The 12,045-nt window shown below is 44.9% G+C and overlaps 1 protein-coding gene across 1 annotated transcript; it reads right to left on the bottom strand.

Moving 5' to 3' along the window:
* Positions 1–4,323: 4,323 nt before the first annotated feature.
* Positions 4,324–11,803, bottom strand: LOC143294563 (uncharacterized). The gene is made up of 5 exons (XM_076605939.1): positions 11,744–11,803; positions 10,129–10,153; positions 9,108–9,266; positions 7,840–7,960; positions 4,324–4,725 (listed from the first exon to the last, which is right to left on the bottom strand). Exons 1-5 carry the CDS (start codon positions 11,801–11,803, stop codon positions 4,449–4,451), a joined length of 642 nt encoding a protein of 213 aa, XP_076462054.1. The 3' UTR covers positions 4,324–4,448.
* Positions 11,804–12,045: the final 242 nt, after the last annotated feature.

Below are 12,045 nucleotides of genomic sequence, written 5' to 3'. Positions count from 1 at the left end.
TTATTCTGTGTGACACAGACAGGGAGCCAATGGAGATGTTGCAAAATAGGAGTGATGTGCTCAGATCTTTTCTTTCTGAGGACGGGTCGGGCAGCAGAGTTTTGTATGCGCTGAAGGGACTGAAAGGATGAAGCAGGCAAACCAGACAACAGGGAGTTACAGTAGTCAAGGCGAGAGAGAATGAGAGAAACGACAAGTCTAGATGTTGCGTCGGTGGACAGATATTTCCGAAAGGAACTGATGCGTCGCAATTGACAGTAGCAGGATTGACATGTCTGACTGATACATTTTTGCATGGACAGTGTGTTGTCAAGGACAACGCCGAGGTTCCTGACTAAGCTGGAAAGAGGGATGGATGTATTGCTAAGTTTGATTTTGTTAGCTGTGATGGAAGAGTTTTTGTTTAGTTCCTATGATCATTGCTTCGGTTTTGTCTGCGTTCAATTGTAACTTGTTTAGAGTCATCCAGTTTTGATTGTCCGGGAAGCATTCAGATGTTTCTTGCAAGAGCGAGGACAATTTTTCAGGGGTATCACTCTTCTGAAGTTGAGTGTCATCAGCAAAGGAATAATGACTAACATTGTGGTGGTTGATAATTTCAGCGAGAGGAGCAGTGTACAGTGTGAAGAGAACTGGGCCTAAAACAGATCCCTGTGGGACTCCGTGTTTGATTTTAACAGGTTCAGACTGGAAATTATCGACGATGACAGACTGGAATCGATCAGTGAGATAAGATTTGAACCAGATGAGAACAGTGTCGTTGATGCCAAATGTAAAATGAAGACGGGAAAGAAGGATTGAATGTTCTATCGTGTCAAAGGTGGCTGACAAGTCGAGAAGAGTGAGAAGGAAAATTTTTTCCTGAGTCGGACGCTAGCAGTAGATTGTTCAGGACTCGGATGTGAAGGAGAGTGGTTTTGGTGCTGTGGTCAGCACGATTTGCAGACTGAAAAGGGTGAAGGAGACTGTTGAAACAAAGGTGGTTGTTGAGCTGCTTCAGGACAGATTTTTCAAGGAGTTTGGACAGGAAAAGAAGGTTAGAAACTGGTCGATATTTTTTCAAAATGTTTGCATCAAGGTTGGGTTTCTTCAGAAGAGGCCGGACGATTAAAGTTTTGAAACTGGATGGAAACGTTCCAGTCAGAAGGGATGAGTTGACAATATTGGTGATTGTGGGGAGAGGCTGTGAGACACACTGGGAAAAGACAGAGGCTTGTATAGGATCAGGTTCACAGGATTTTATTGTCATTTCTTTCAGGATTTCATTCACTTCTGTTTCAGTCAATGGATTGAAGGAATGGAGAGGAGTGCCGTTGAATTGAAGATCAGGATAAGCAGGTTGGAAAGGCATCTGGTCCATGCTCGTATGAATATTTTGGACTTTGTCGAAAAAGAAAGAGGAGAAGACACTGGGGAGTTCAGATAAAGTGTAGGTAGAAGGAAGAGGAGTCTTTTTTTGCAGTGCCAAGAAGATTTGACATGATAGAATAAAGAGATTTGGTGGATGTGGCATCGAGAACTTGAGAAGAAAAGAAGTTTGTCTTCGCTGATGAGATCATATGTTTGACTTTATTTATTTGTTTTCGGAAGATTTGATTGTGGACTTTCAGTTTTGTTGATCGCCATCGCCGTTCCAACTGGCGACGTTTGCGTTTTGCAAGTCGAATGTCTTGTGTGTACCATGGAGCGGAAGGTCTGTCAGGCAACATGCGGGTAGTGGGGGGTGCATGTTCATCCACTGAGCAGTTCAGAGAGAACAGTGTTGTAATGTGTGGAGACGTTGGTACAGGAAGAAATTTTGGAAAGACGTTTAGCAGCTTGAGAAGAAAAATGTTTATGTTGATGGATTTCAGGTTGCGACGAGTAACGGATTTTTGGGTTCTGGTAGGTTTTGAAAAATTGAGCGAGAATACGACAGCAGAATGGCCAGAATGTAGATCAGGTCTGTATATACTGGATTTTGATAAGGTTTGTACTTATTTGTTTCTGACCACTTCACGTTCAGACACATTGCTATGTCACAAAATGGCGCCGAAATTTTGGATGTGTTTGATAATTTTCAACATATTTAAGACATAAGAACAAATCAGATTCTCACAAAATAGTTGCAGACATTTCTCTATCCAATTGCAATCCTGATAACATGTGAAACATTTGAATAGTCATTGTAAACATATGTTTATAATGAATCAGACTGAGAGACCCCCATTTCCAACAAAGTTCTGGAGACTGACCAAATTTCATCTTCCAGGCAGTCTTAGCTCTTCGTGACTATCTGATGCACTTCATTTTGCCACCTTCATACTTCAGCCAGATGCATTTTCTTTCCCACGGTAAACTGACGTGTGTACTGCGCCAGGGTTTGTGAGTCACATTTGCAAATGCCGGTTCATTTCCACTGAAAGAAAAATATGTATTTCATACCGTTCTTTTTTTACATCAAGACATGATGTTGGTCGATTTTGCCATCATCTGCCTTCCATGCTTTCTGACGTAATTGTCTGGACAGTGCTCCGACAATGTTCATTGAAACAAACCTGGTGCTGCCTTCGTAAATTCACCTTTGCAGTCGGTATGATACCGATTTCATTCTTTATGATATGTCATGAATGATAAGAAACTGGAAAACATTCACAAAAACGAATTTGCGTCTTCTACCAATTAAGTATGAAATACATGAAATTGAAAATGTTTGTTTCCTTTTGACCCCAAAGAGCTCTCTAACTAGCTTTCTGTTCAGAATCCGTGTTGTCTGCCGCAGTGACCTGCTCACAGATCAGCATCAGTGCGGCAGCAGTCAGTCACATGTACTGTACCGCGCTGAACGCTTTCCTCTGGCGACCCCTTATACCGCGCTTGCGTAACTTTGTAAGGCGCTCTCACTCAGGCAGAAGTAATAAAAACATACGATTCTGGACATAAAAAATCAAAATCTACTTATGTTCCCGCCCACCTACAGCGGTCAACTTTATATCAGTGTGATCAGTATGATTTATTCTATTTTATCGTGAAAAGAACGGTTTTGTTGCACACATTTGGACCATTTTTGTATCTGCCCTGGACGAGGGTGCGGCTTTGGAATTCTGGCGGTCCTAACACCAGTGCCCACTAACCGGTTTAATAAGCAGGAGTCTTTGCCGAGAGGCGTTGGCAACATTGACCGGTCCAAAACAGCTGCCCAGACTACAGCAAAACAGGGTATGCTGGCCGCAGTCGCCTCTACCTCTCTCCCGCGTGTTGTCACTCAGCCAGGGTATGGTATATTTTGACTGTGGTGAATGTGGTGTAGGTGTATCTGTTTTGCTGTAATTCGGGGGCCTTAATTGTGATGTGAGACTGTGATGTTTTGCGTGTGTTTACTGATTTTTCTGTACATAGTTCTGTGTCAAGGCTTATCATAGTGCGAAATTTGTATATTCTGTTGTAAAGCTTAGTGACTGAGCCCAATCTGAGACGGGGTTACTGCGCTACAATTATCAGCCTTCGTTTAGTCCCGGATCGAATGAGACACAACACTGACCTAAAAATAGATCAATGGGAACACTCCTGAAGTTCCAGCCATTGGTTATCTCCCCTGCTGAGGAGGATAAAAAGAACGCGGGCAGTCTTCTGCTCTTCATACAACGTGACTGGTAATTATTGTTGTCAGACAGCTGTGAATCTGAACTCAAAATGAAAAATGCTATGAGACGGAGTCATCACATGCAGTTGTTTTACACACACACACACATCACATCACATCACATCAAATGCGACTCAGCTCAACAGTCACGACATTATTCCAGATGTGTCCAGAACTGGGGGACTGAAGTGAATGACCACCCACACAACCAGAACTCTGCTGATAGATTTTATTCAAAGAAGAAAGAAAACAACTAATCACACTGATCAGTATCAGCATTTCAAAATCTGCATTCCACTGTAATGAGATGGACACTAGCAATCAATATCTGACTTTTTTTTCGTTTTTATTTTCTTAGTTGAGGGGGTGGGGGTGGGGGGTGAGGGAGGGGCTTGCGGGGTGGGGGGAAGGGGGGGGGGGTTCTACTTCTAATGAAGTATATTTTATATTTCAAAGATGTCACTGGAACTTGTAAACGGAAATCCATGTTATATATTATAGTGTGTGTGTGTGTGTGTGTGTGTGTGTGTGTGTGTGTGTGTGTGTGTGTGTGTGTGTGTTCTTTATGCGGGTACTGACTATTCAGTCTTTTTTTTATCATATAAGCTACATTGAGTTGTTCAATGTTAACATCCTTAAGTGTATGCATATTTTGTCCTTAATGAATACATTATTGATCTTTTCATTATTCATTTATTTGTTTATTCATTTATCTATCTGTCTATTTATTTATTTATTTATTCATTTATCACTGAGGAGGTCCACATCCAAGGTCCTGCCGCGTCTAGAAATCCGCTGCTGTACCGCCGTTCCTCGATCCCTTGACTCACTTGCTCCGAAGAAGATCATATACGTTCATCATCGGCATTCGAGCTCCTTCATTCCTCATGGGGATCTGATCCGTAAATCCGAAGCAAGCGATGAAAGGCACGTTCTCGCAGCTAGTCTTGGAGAGGGAAGCGCACTTTAGAAGTTCCGCCTCGGTCTTTCCGTTGGGCACGATACAGTCACGTTCGAACATGATGGAAGAGTCGTAGCACTTCAGACCAGCGGCCATGGCTAACTCGGATTTGCAGTTCACGTGGGTGAAGAACGGATTCGTTCTGCAAATGACAAATTATATCAAAACCAACGGCAGTCTGTGAGCACAATTGGAAAGAATTGGAAGAAGCGGGTACGTTTTCCCGCGTGGCAGTTAAGCTTGTCTGACTTTTTTCGTGGCAGATTGGGAAGCTGTGGCTTCATCTGCTTGATTAATTGATTAGTCTGATTTGTATTGGTCAGCCTCAGTCAGTCGGTTAGGAAGTTAACGAGTTCACTGGTTCTTTCTTTCTGTCAGTATTGCGTGCCGTCTCAGTGGCATTATTTGTGTGCTGCTCATGCCGACTCCACCCACACCCCACACCCCCAGTCCCATCCCCATCCTCCCTCCCCGCCAAAATCTATTCTCCACATAATGATACACAGAACCCGGCTGATGGGCGCAATAGCCGAGTAGTTAAAGCGTTCGACTTTCAATCTGAGGGTCCCGGGTTTGAATCTCGGTAACGGCGCCTGGTGGGTCAACATATGTGCAGACCTGCTTATGCCTGAACCCCCTTCGTGTGTATACGCAAGCAGAAGATGAATACGCACGTTAAAGAACCTGTAATCAATGTCAGCGTTCGGGGGGTTATCTCGGGAAATAGTAACATACGCAGCATGCACACCCCCGAAAACGGAGTATGGCTGCCTACGTGGCGCGGTAGAAACAGTCAAACACGTAAAAGCCCACTCGTGTACATAGAGTGAACGTAGGAGTTGCATTCCATGAGCGAAGAAGAAGAAGAAGATACACAGAACCGCATCAACGATCGATCTGTTGTTGGCTAGTGCAGTCCATAGGACACTTCAGTGTTAGGTCGCCATGGTGAGTCGGCCTTAGCAACAACAACAATAATCATCATCATCTTCTTCATCTTCTTCTTTTTCTCAGTTCTTCTCAGTTCATCATCATCATCATCATCATCATCATCATCATCCATCACGCGCTTTTCCACGTAAAACATGCTCAATTGCGTTGTACAATATAAGATATCAACGTTTAAAACATGCATTTGAACACTAAAATGAAAAACATGCATACATTTTTAACCTTTTGCAGACAGCCAACCAAGTGTTCAAGCACTGGTTTATTTATGTTCACACACACTCCCCCCCCCCCCACACACACACACACACAACATAACACCCTTCATACTTATCATACATCACAATACCCAGATAATGCTCATATCATATCACAATACTAAATCCAACATCACAATACTAAACAAAACCCAAACAAAAACAAAACAAAACAAAAACAAACAAAACAAAACAAAACAAAAACCAAAAAAAAACCCTACTCCCAAAAGGCCATCCATCGAAGAAAAAACCTGCGCTTCTGAATCTTTTCTGTGGTGTTTTACTGGGGCCCGTTCTGATCCATCAGACTCACTTCCAGTTTCTCAAGGAGGCGTCACTGCGTCGGACAAATCCATGTACACTACACCACATCTTCACGTCTTCTCGGCATATACCTGACTGACCAGCAGCATAACCCAACACGCCTGGTCAGGCCTTGAGTTCATGCCTTTTTTTTGTGTGTGTGTACATATCAGAGTGGATTTCTTCAACAGAAAATTAGCAGGACAACCCTTTTGTCGGCGTAGGTTCTTTTTCAGTGCGCCAAGTGCGTGCTGCACGCGGGACTTCCGTTTATCGTCTAACCCAAATGACTAGACGCTCAGTTTGAGTTTTTCCAGTGAAACTGGAGAGAAATGGCAAGAGTTGGGAGTTGAACCCAATTCCTCACGAACACTGTATTGACAGATGAGCGGTTTAACCATGTTGCTACATACACTGGACACCACCTGTTGAGCCTCCCCTTCCCCAGCCCTCCCGCTCAATGCCCCCTCCCTCCTCCCTGCCTAACGAGATCCGTTGCTTTGTCGTGGAGCCAGACTGGGTGAGCATCTTTCTTGGAGTCTTCAGTACGTCCGTCCACGACGCTATCTTCACCTCCGCCACTGCAGCTGGTATTCATCAGTTACTTGGCTGGTTGGCTGGTTTGTTGGGTGGTTGGTTGGTTGGTTGGATGATTGGTAGACTGACAAACTGCTTATGATTGTATCTCAGTTTGGGCCTGATTCAATTCTGGCCGGAACTCAGGCCCTATATCACGACCGTCAGAAATGGAGACTGATATGATATGATATGATATGATATGATATGATACGAGTACTTATATAGCGCCTATCCTCGTCGCAGACCAAGCTCGAAGCGCTTTACAAACAGGGGAATCATTTGCACAAAAAGGCTACGTACCTACCTAGGTAGAGCCGACTGACAGCTGCTATTTTGGCGCTCGTCCTTCGTTTCCTATGTCATTCAATTAGCTTTCAGTTACACACACATACAGACTCATAGAGACATGTAACATTTCTTTTTCCTATTGGAGACAGTTGGTGATGCGTTCAGTAGACGGTGCAGCGGCCTAACGCCGTACCAAGCCAGGGTACGGGACCAGTGAGAGTGACCTCAGTTAAGTAAAAAGCAAGAGTCATGCCAGAGATGCAAAGTGCGTGGCACACAACTGGAAAATGAAAACGCCAAGGTTGGTCAGCTGATTGACACTGTATGCACAGTGAGCTGACCAACTTATGAAAAAAAACAACAACAAAACCCAACAACAACAACAACAAAACCAACAAAAAAAAACACACAAAAAAACCGGTCATACACAGGCAGCGACGGGCATAATAGTCGAGTGGTTAAAGCGTTAAACTTTCAACCTGAAGGTCCCGGGTTCGAATCTCGGTAACGGCGCCTTGTGGGTAAAGGGTGGCGATTTTTCAGATTGTCCAGGTCAACATATGTTCAGACCTGCTTGTGTCTGAACCCCCTTCGTGTGTATACGCAAGCAGAAGATCAAATACGCACGTTAAAGAACCTGTAATCCATGTCAGCATTCGGTGCGTTATGGAAAGAACAACATACCCAGCATGCACACGCCCGAAAACGGAGTATGGCTGCCTACGTGGCGGTGTAAAAACGGCCATACACGTAAAAGCCCTCTTGTGTACAGACGAGTGAACGTTGGAGTTGCAGCCCACATCCTCCCCCCCTCACCCCCCCCCCCCCCACATCCAAAACACATACACACACATACATACACGCGCACGCGCGATTCTTACATTTGGCCCGGGTACGCTAACTGACACAGCACCGACGCTTCAAGTTGCGAGTTTATTTGACAGACAGGAATAAAACTGTTCTCGATGTCTGCTCCCAGCAATAAGAGTTCTTCTCCTTCACCTGTAACACACACACACACACACACACACACACACACACACACACACACACAAACGCGCGCGCACGCGCACACGCACACACATATACACGCACACATACACACACTCACTCACACACACACACATACGCACACACACGCGCGCGCGAGCGCGCGCGCACACACACAGACACATACACACACACACAAGGTCATATGTACACATGTATTTGTTGCTACTTCAATAAACCATCTTGAAATAAAAATTTTGACTGACTTTCACAGACAGACAGACAGAAAAGAGAGAGAGAGAGAGAGAGAGAGATTGTAGATCTGTAGATGTAAAATGTTCCAGAATCACTTGAAAGGACTTTGACCACATCCAAAACAGTTCTCTCATTCCAGTCCTCCTTCTCTCCCCCTTTCTCTCTCTCTCTCTCTCTCTCTCCCTTCCTCAATCCCTCCCTTTCTCCCCCCCCTCTCTTTCTCACTCCATTCCTCCATCTCTCCCCCTTTCTCTCTCTCCCTTCCTCAGTCCCTCCCTTTCTCCCCCCCTCTCTCTCACTCCATTCCTCCATCTCTCCCCCTTTCTCTCTCTCTCTCTCCCCCTCAATCCCTCCCTTTCTCCCCCCCCTCTCTCTCTCACTCCATTCCTCCATCTCTCCCCCTTTCTCTCTCTCTCTCCCTTCCTCAATCCCTCCCTTTCTCCACCCCTCTCTCTTTCACTCCATTCCTCCATCTCTCCCCCTTTCTCTCTCTCTCTCCCTTCTTCAATCTCCCCCTTTCTCCCCCCTCTCTCTCTCCCTCACACCATTCCTCCCTCTCTCTCTCCCTTCCTCAATCCCTCCCTTTCTCCCCCCCTCTCTCTCTCTCACACCATTCCTCCCTCTCTCTCTCCCTTCCTCAATCCCTCCCTTTCTCCCCTCCCCCCCTCTCTCTCTCACTCCATTCCTCCATCTCTCCCCTCTCTTCCCCTTTCTCTCTCTCTCTCCCTTCCTTAATCCCTCCCTTTCTCAACACCCTCTCTCTCATTCCATTCCTCCCTCTCTCCCTCCATCCATCCCTCCATCCCACCCTATCTCCCCCCCCCCTCTCTCTCTCTCTCTCTCTCTCCCTCCATCCCTCCCCCTCTTTCTCTCTCCGCCGTCTCTCTCTCTCTCTCTCACTGACCTTGGAGGGCAGCGACCTGTACGTCCAGCTTTTTCACACTGTCGCCCAGGTCCCTAGTGACCCCGTACAGGTATTCTTCGAGACTGTCCACCCTGTAGTTCACGTTTTTGATCTTGGAGTGCAGCTTTGCTGCTTCACCACAGGTGGCCACGCTGACGTCTGTTCATCAGAGGAGGAAGGTGGCAGAATGGTTAAGACGCTCAGCTGCCAATACACAGAGAGTCAGCGAGGGTCTGGGTTCGAATCCCGCACTCGCCCTTTTCTCCCCAAGTTTGACTGGAAAATAAAACTTGAGCGTCAAGTCTAGTCTAGTCTTTCGGATAAGACGATAAACCGCACTTTGCGCACTTGAAAAAGAACTCATGGCAACAAAAGCGTTGTCCTCTGGCAAAATTGTGTAAAAAGAAATCCACTCTGATAGGTACACAAAATATAGGTGCATGCACTCAAAGCCTGACAAGCGCGTTGGGTTATGTAGCTGTCAGGCATCTGCCTAGCGGATGTGGTGTAATGAATATGGATTTGTCCGAACGCAGTGACGCCTCCTTGAGAAACAAACTGAAACTCGTCAATTTCAATTTGTGATTTCAGCCAACTTGATTTACAGAAACACCATCAAAGCAGCGAGCTGTATAACATATAAGTCAAAGCACAACAACTAGCAAAACTTGTAGCCGTGCTCAAAACTGGAAATAAATCAACAATGAGACTAGGAGATCAAATGATTAACAAATAGTAAAGGGTGGTAATTCTTTCCATCCACAAGGTACACAACTTCAAGTCAATGCTGCTTGCGCTTCCTATTCAGCTCGCACACAGGTGACTTGAAGTTGTGTACCTTGTGGATGGAGAGAGTTACCACTCTTTACTATTTGTTAATCGTGCTCTGAACTGGTTACTTGTCAATGAACTGGATGCAATCAAAGAATAGTACGCGAACAGGAAAGAAATGCAAAAACTATTATGTGGAAGTGAAGCAAGTAGAAACAGAGGGGGTGGGGTCAAAATGCACATTCACTACGCATGGCATTGCAAATTCCAGATTGCTGAACATATCAAGGGGGACCTTAAGAGTATGACACAAGGATAATATTGTTTACGTTAAGAGCAGTCGTGATTTTGTAATTATACGTGAATGTATGTGCGCGCGCGCGAACACACACACATATACATATATACATACATACATATATATATACACACACACACACACAAGTCCATTTCAAAACGCTCAGAAATGCCAATAAAAATTTCTTATCACAAAGAACATTTCTTTTTTTTCCTGTATAATTTTGATTAATCTTCCGAATATGAGGACAAGAGCACCGGTTTGTGGTGTCATCCTGGTTCGCCAATAATTCTCGATTTACCCATAACCAAATTTTTGGTTGTCCCGATTCGCAGCCTATCCTTAGTTCACACATATGCTCTCAGTTGCTGTGTGTGTGATAGAGACAGATAGCCGTATAGACAGAGACAGATAGGCGAAACAAGATCAGAGTCAAACTCTGAAGATGTCACTGAGGATGACGGCTCGATCAAAGATTAGGCGAATCGGACCTGCGCTGTTCAGTTTCAAGGAAGTCGACTGACTCATGTACCCAGCACTGACGTCTCCTTGAGTAACCGAACTGTATACTAAGATTGATATTATAGTATTGAATTGCGTCGTGTTGCATTGTATTGAACGAGTTTTTTTTTAATGCACAGGTGATTTTCAGTCGGAGGGATAAAAGTGTATTCCATTACATTATATGATATTGCATGGCATTGCACTGCGTTAAGTTGCATAGCGCTGTATTGTGTTGCATTGCAGCGTGTTTTACATTCGGATTCAGTTTAGGCGTTGACGAACCGGAGCTCTTGGTGTTCAGTTCAGTTCTGGTTTGCATTCACAGGTCTCTAGGGATGGTTCGCCTTGTCAGTGATGATGATGATATGGATACTTATATAGCGCCTACCCTCGGTTGGAGACCAAGCTCTAAGCGCTTTACAAACACGGAATCATTTGCACAACAGGCTGCCTAGCTGGGCAGAGCCGACAGCTGGCACTGAGCGCTCATCCCGCGTCATTCATTAACGTTTCAGTCACACACACACAGAGTCGTACAGACACGTGACATTTTTTTTTAACGTGTATGACCGTTTTGTGGATTTACCCCGCCGTGTAGGCAGCCATACTCCGTTTTCGGGGGTGTGCATGCTGGGTATGTTCTTGTTTCCATAACCCACCGAACGCTGACATGGATTACAGGATCTTTAATGTGCGTATTAATTTGATCTTCTGCTTGCGTATACACACGAAGGGTGCTCGGGCACTAACAGGTCTGCACATTACGTTGACCCGGGAGATCGGATAAAATCTCCACCCTTTACCCACCAGGCACCGTTACGGAGATTCGAACCCAGGATTCTCAGAATAAAAGTCCACCGCGGCTATTGCGCCAGTCAGTCATACCACCCACCTGCCACAGGTGCAGAGTAACTAAGGGAATTATTGATTTCGTAATGTTCTTAATAGCAGCCGAAGAGAGAGAGAGAGGGAGGAGGAGGGGGTGGGGGGGGGGGAGGGCAGACAGATAGGCAGACCGAAAGAGAGATAGAGAGCGGCTAGATAAGTATTACTCATGACTTACTCTGCCGATGGAAGTAGAAGTGCCCGAACCTTTGAGCACGGGGAACATCGACACAGTCATTGCTAGGTTCGGCTGGAAGAAAACATAAAAAGATAGATTAATAATAATAATAATAATAATAATAATAATAATAATAACATGTATGTATGTATGTATCTATTCATCCAGATATGTATAATTATTTCTTGAATGAAAAAATGTATAAAGATATACATACATCCATCCATACATATATACATACGTACATACATACACAAATTGTGACAGATGAATCCGCCATCATTACCATCGCCACCGCGACG

The sequence above is a fragment of the Babylonia areolata genome, chromosome 20 (assembly GCF_041734735.1).
Source record: "Babylonia areolata isolate BAREFJ2019XMU chromosome 20, ASM4173473v1, whole genome shotgun sequence".
NCBI lineage: Eukaryota > Metazoa > Mollusca > Gastropoda > Neogastropoda > Buccinidae > Babylonia > Babylonia areolata.
Note: the sequence above shows the minus strand (reverse complement) of the source record. Positions and strands in the feature narration are given on the sequence as shown.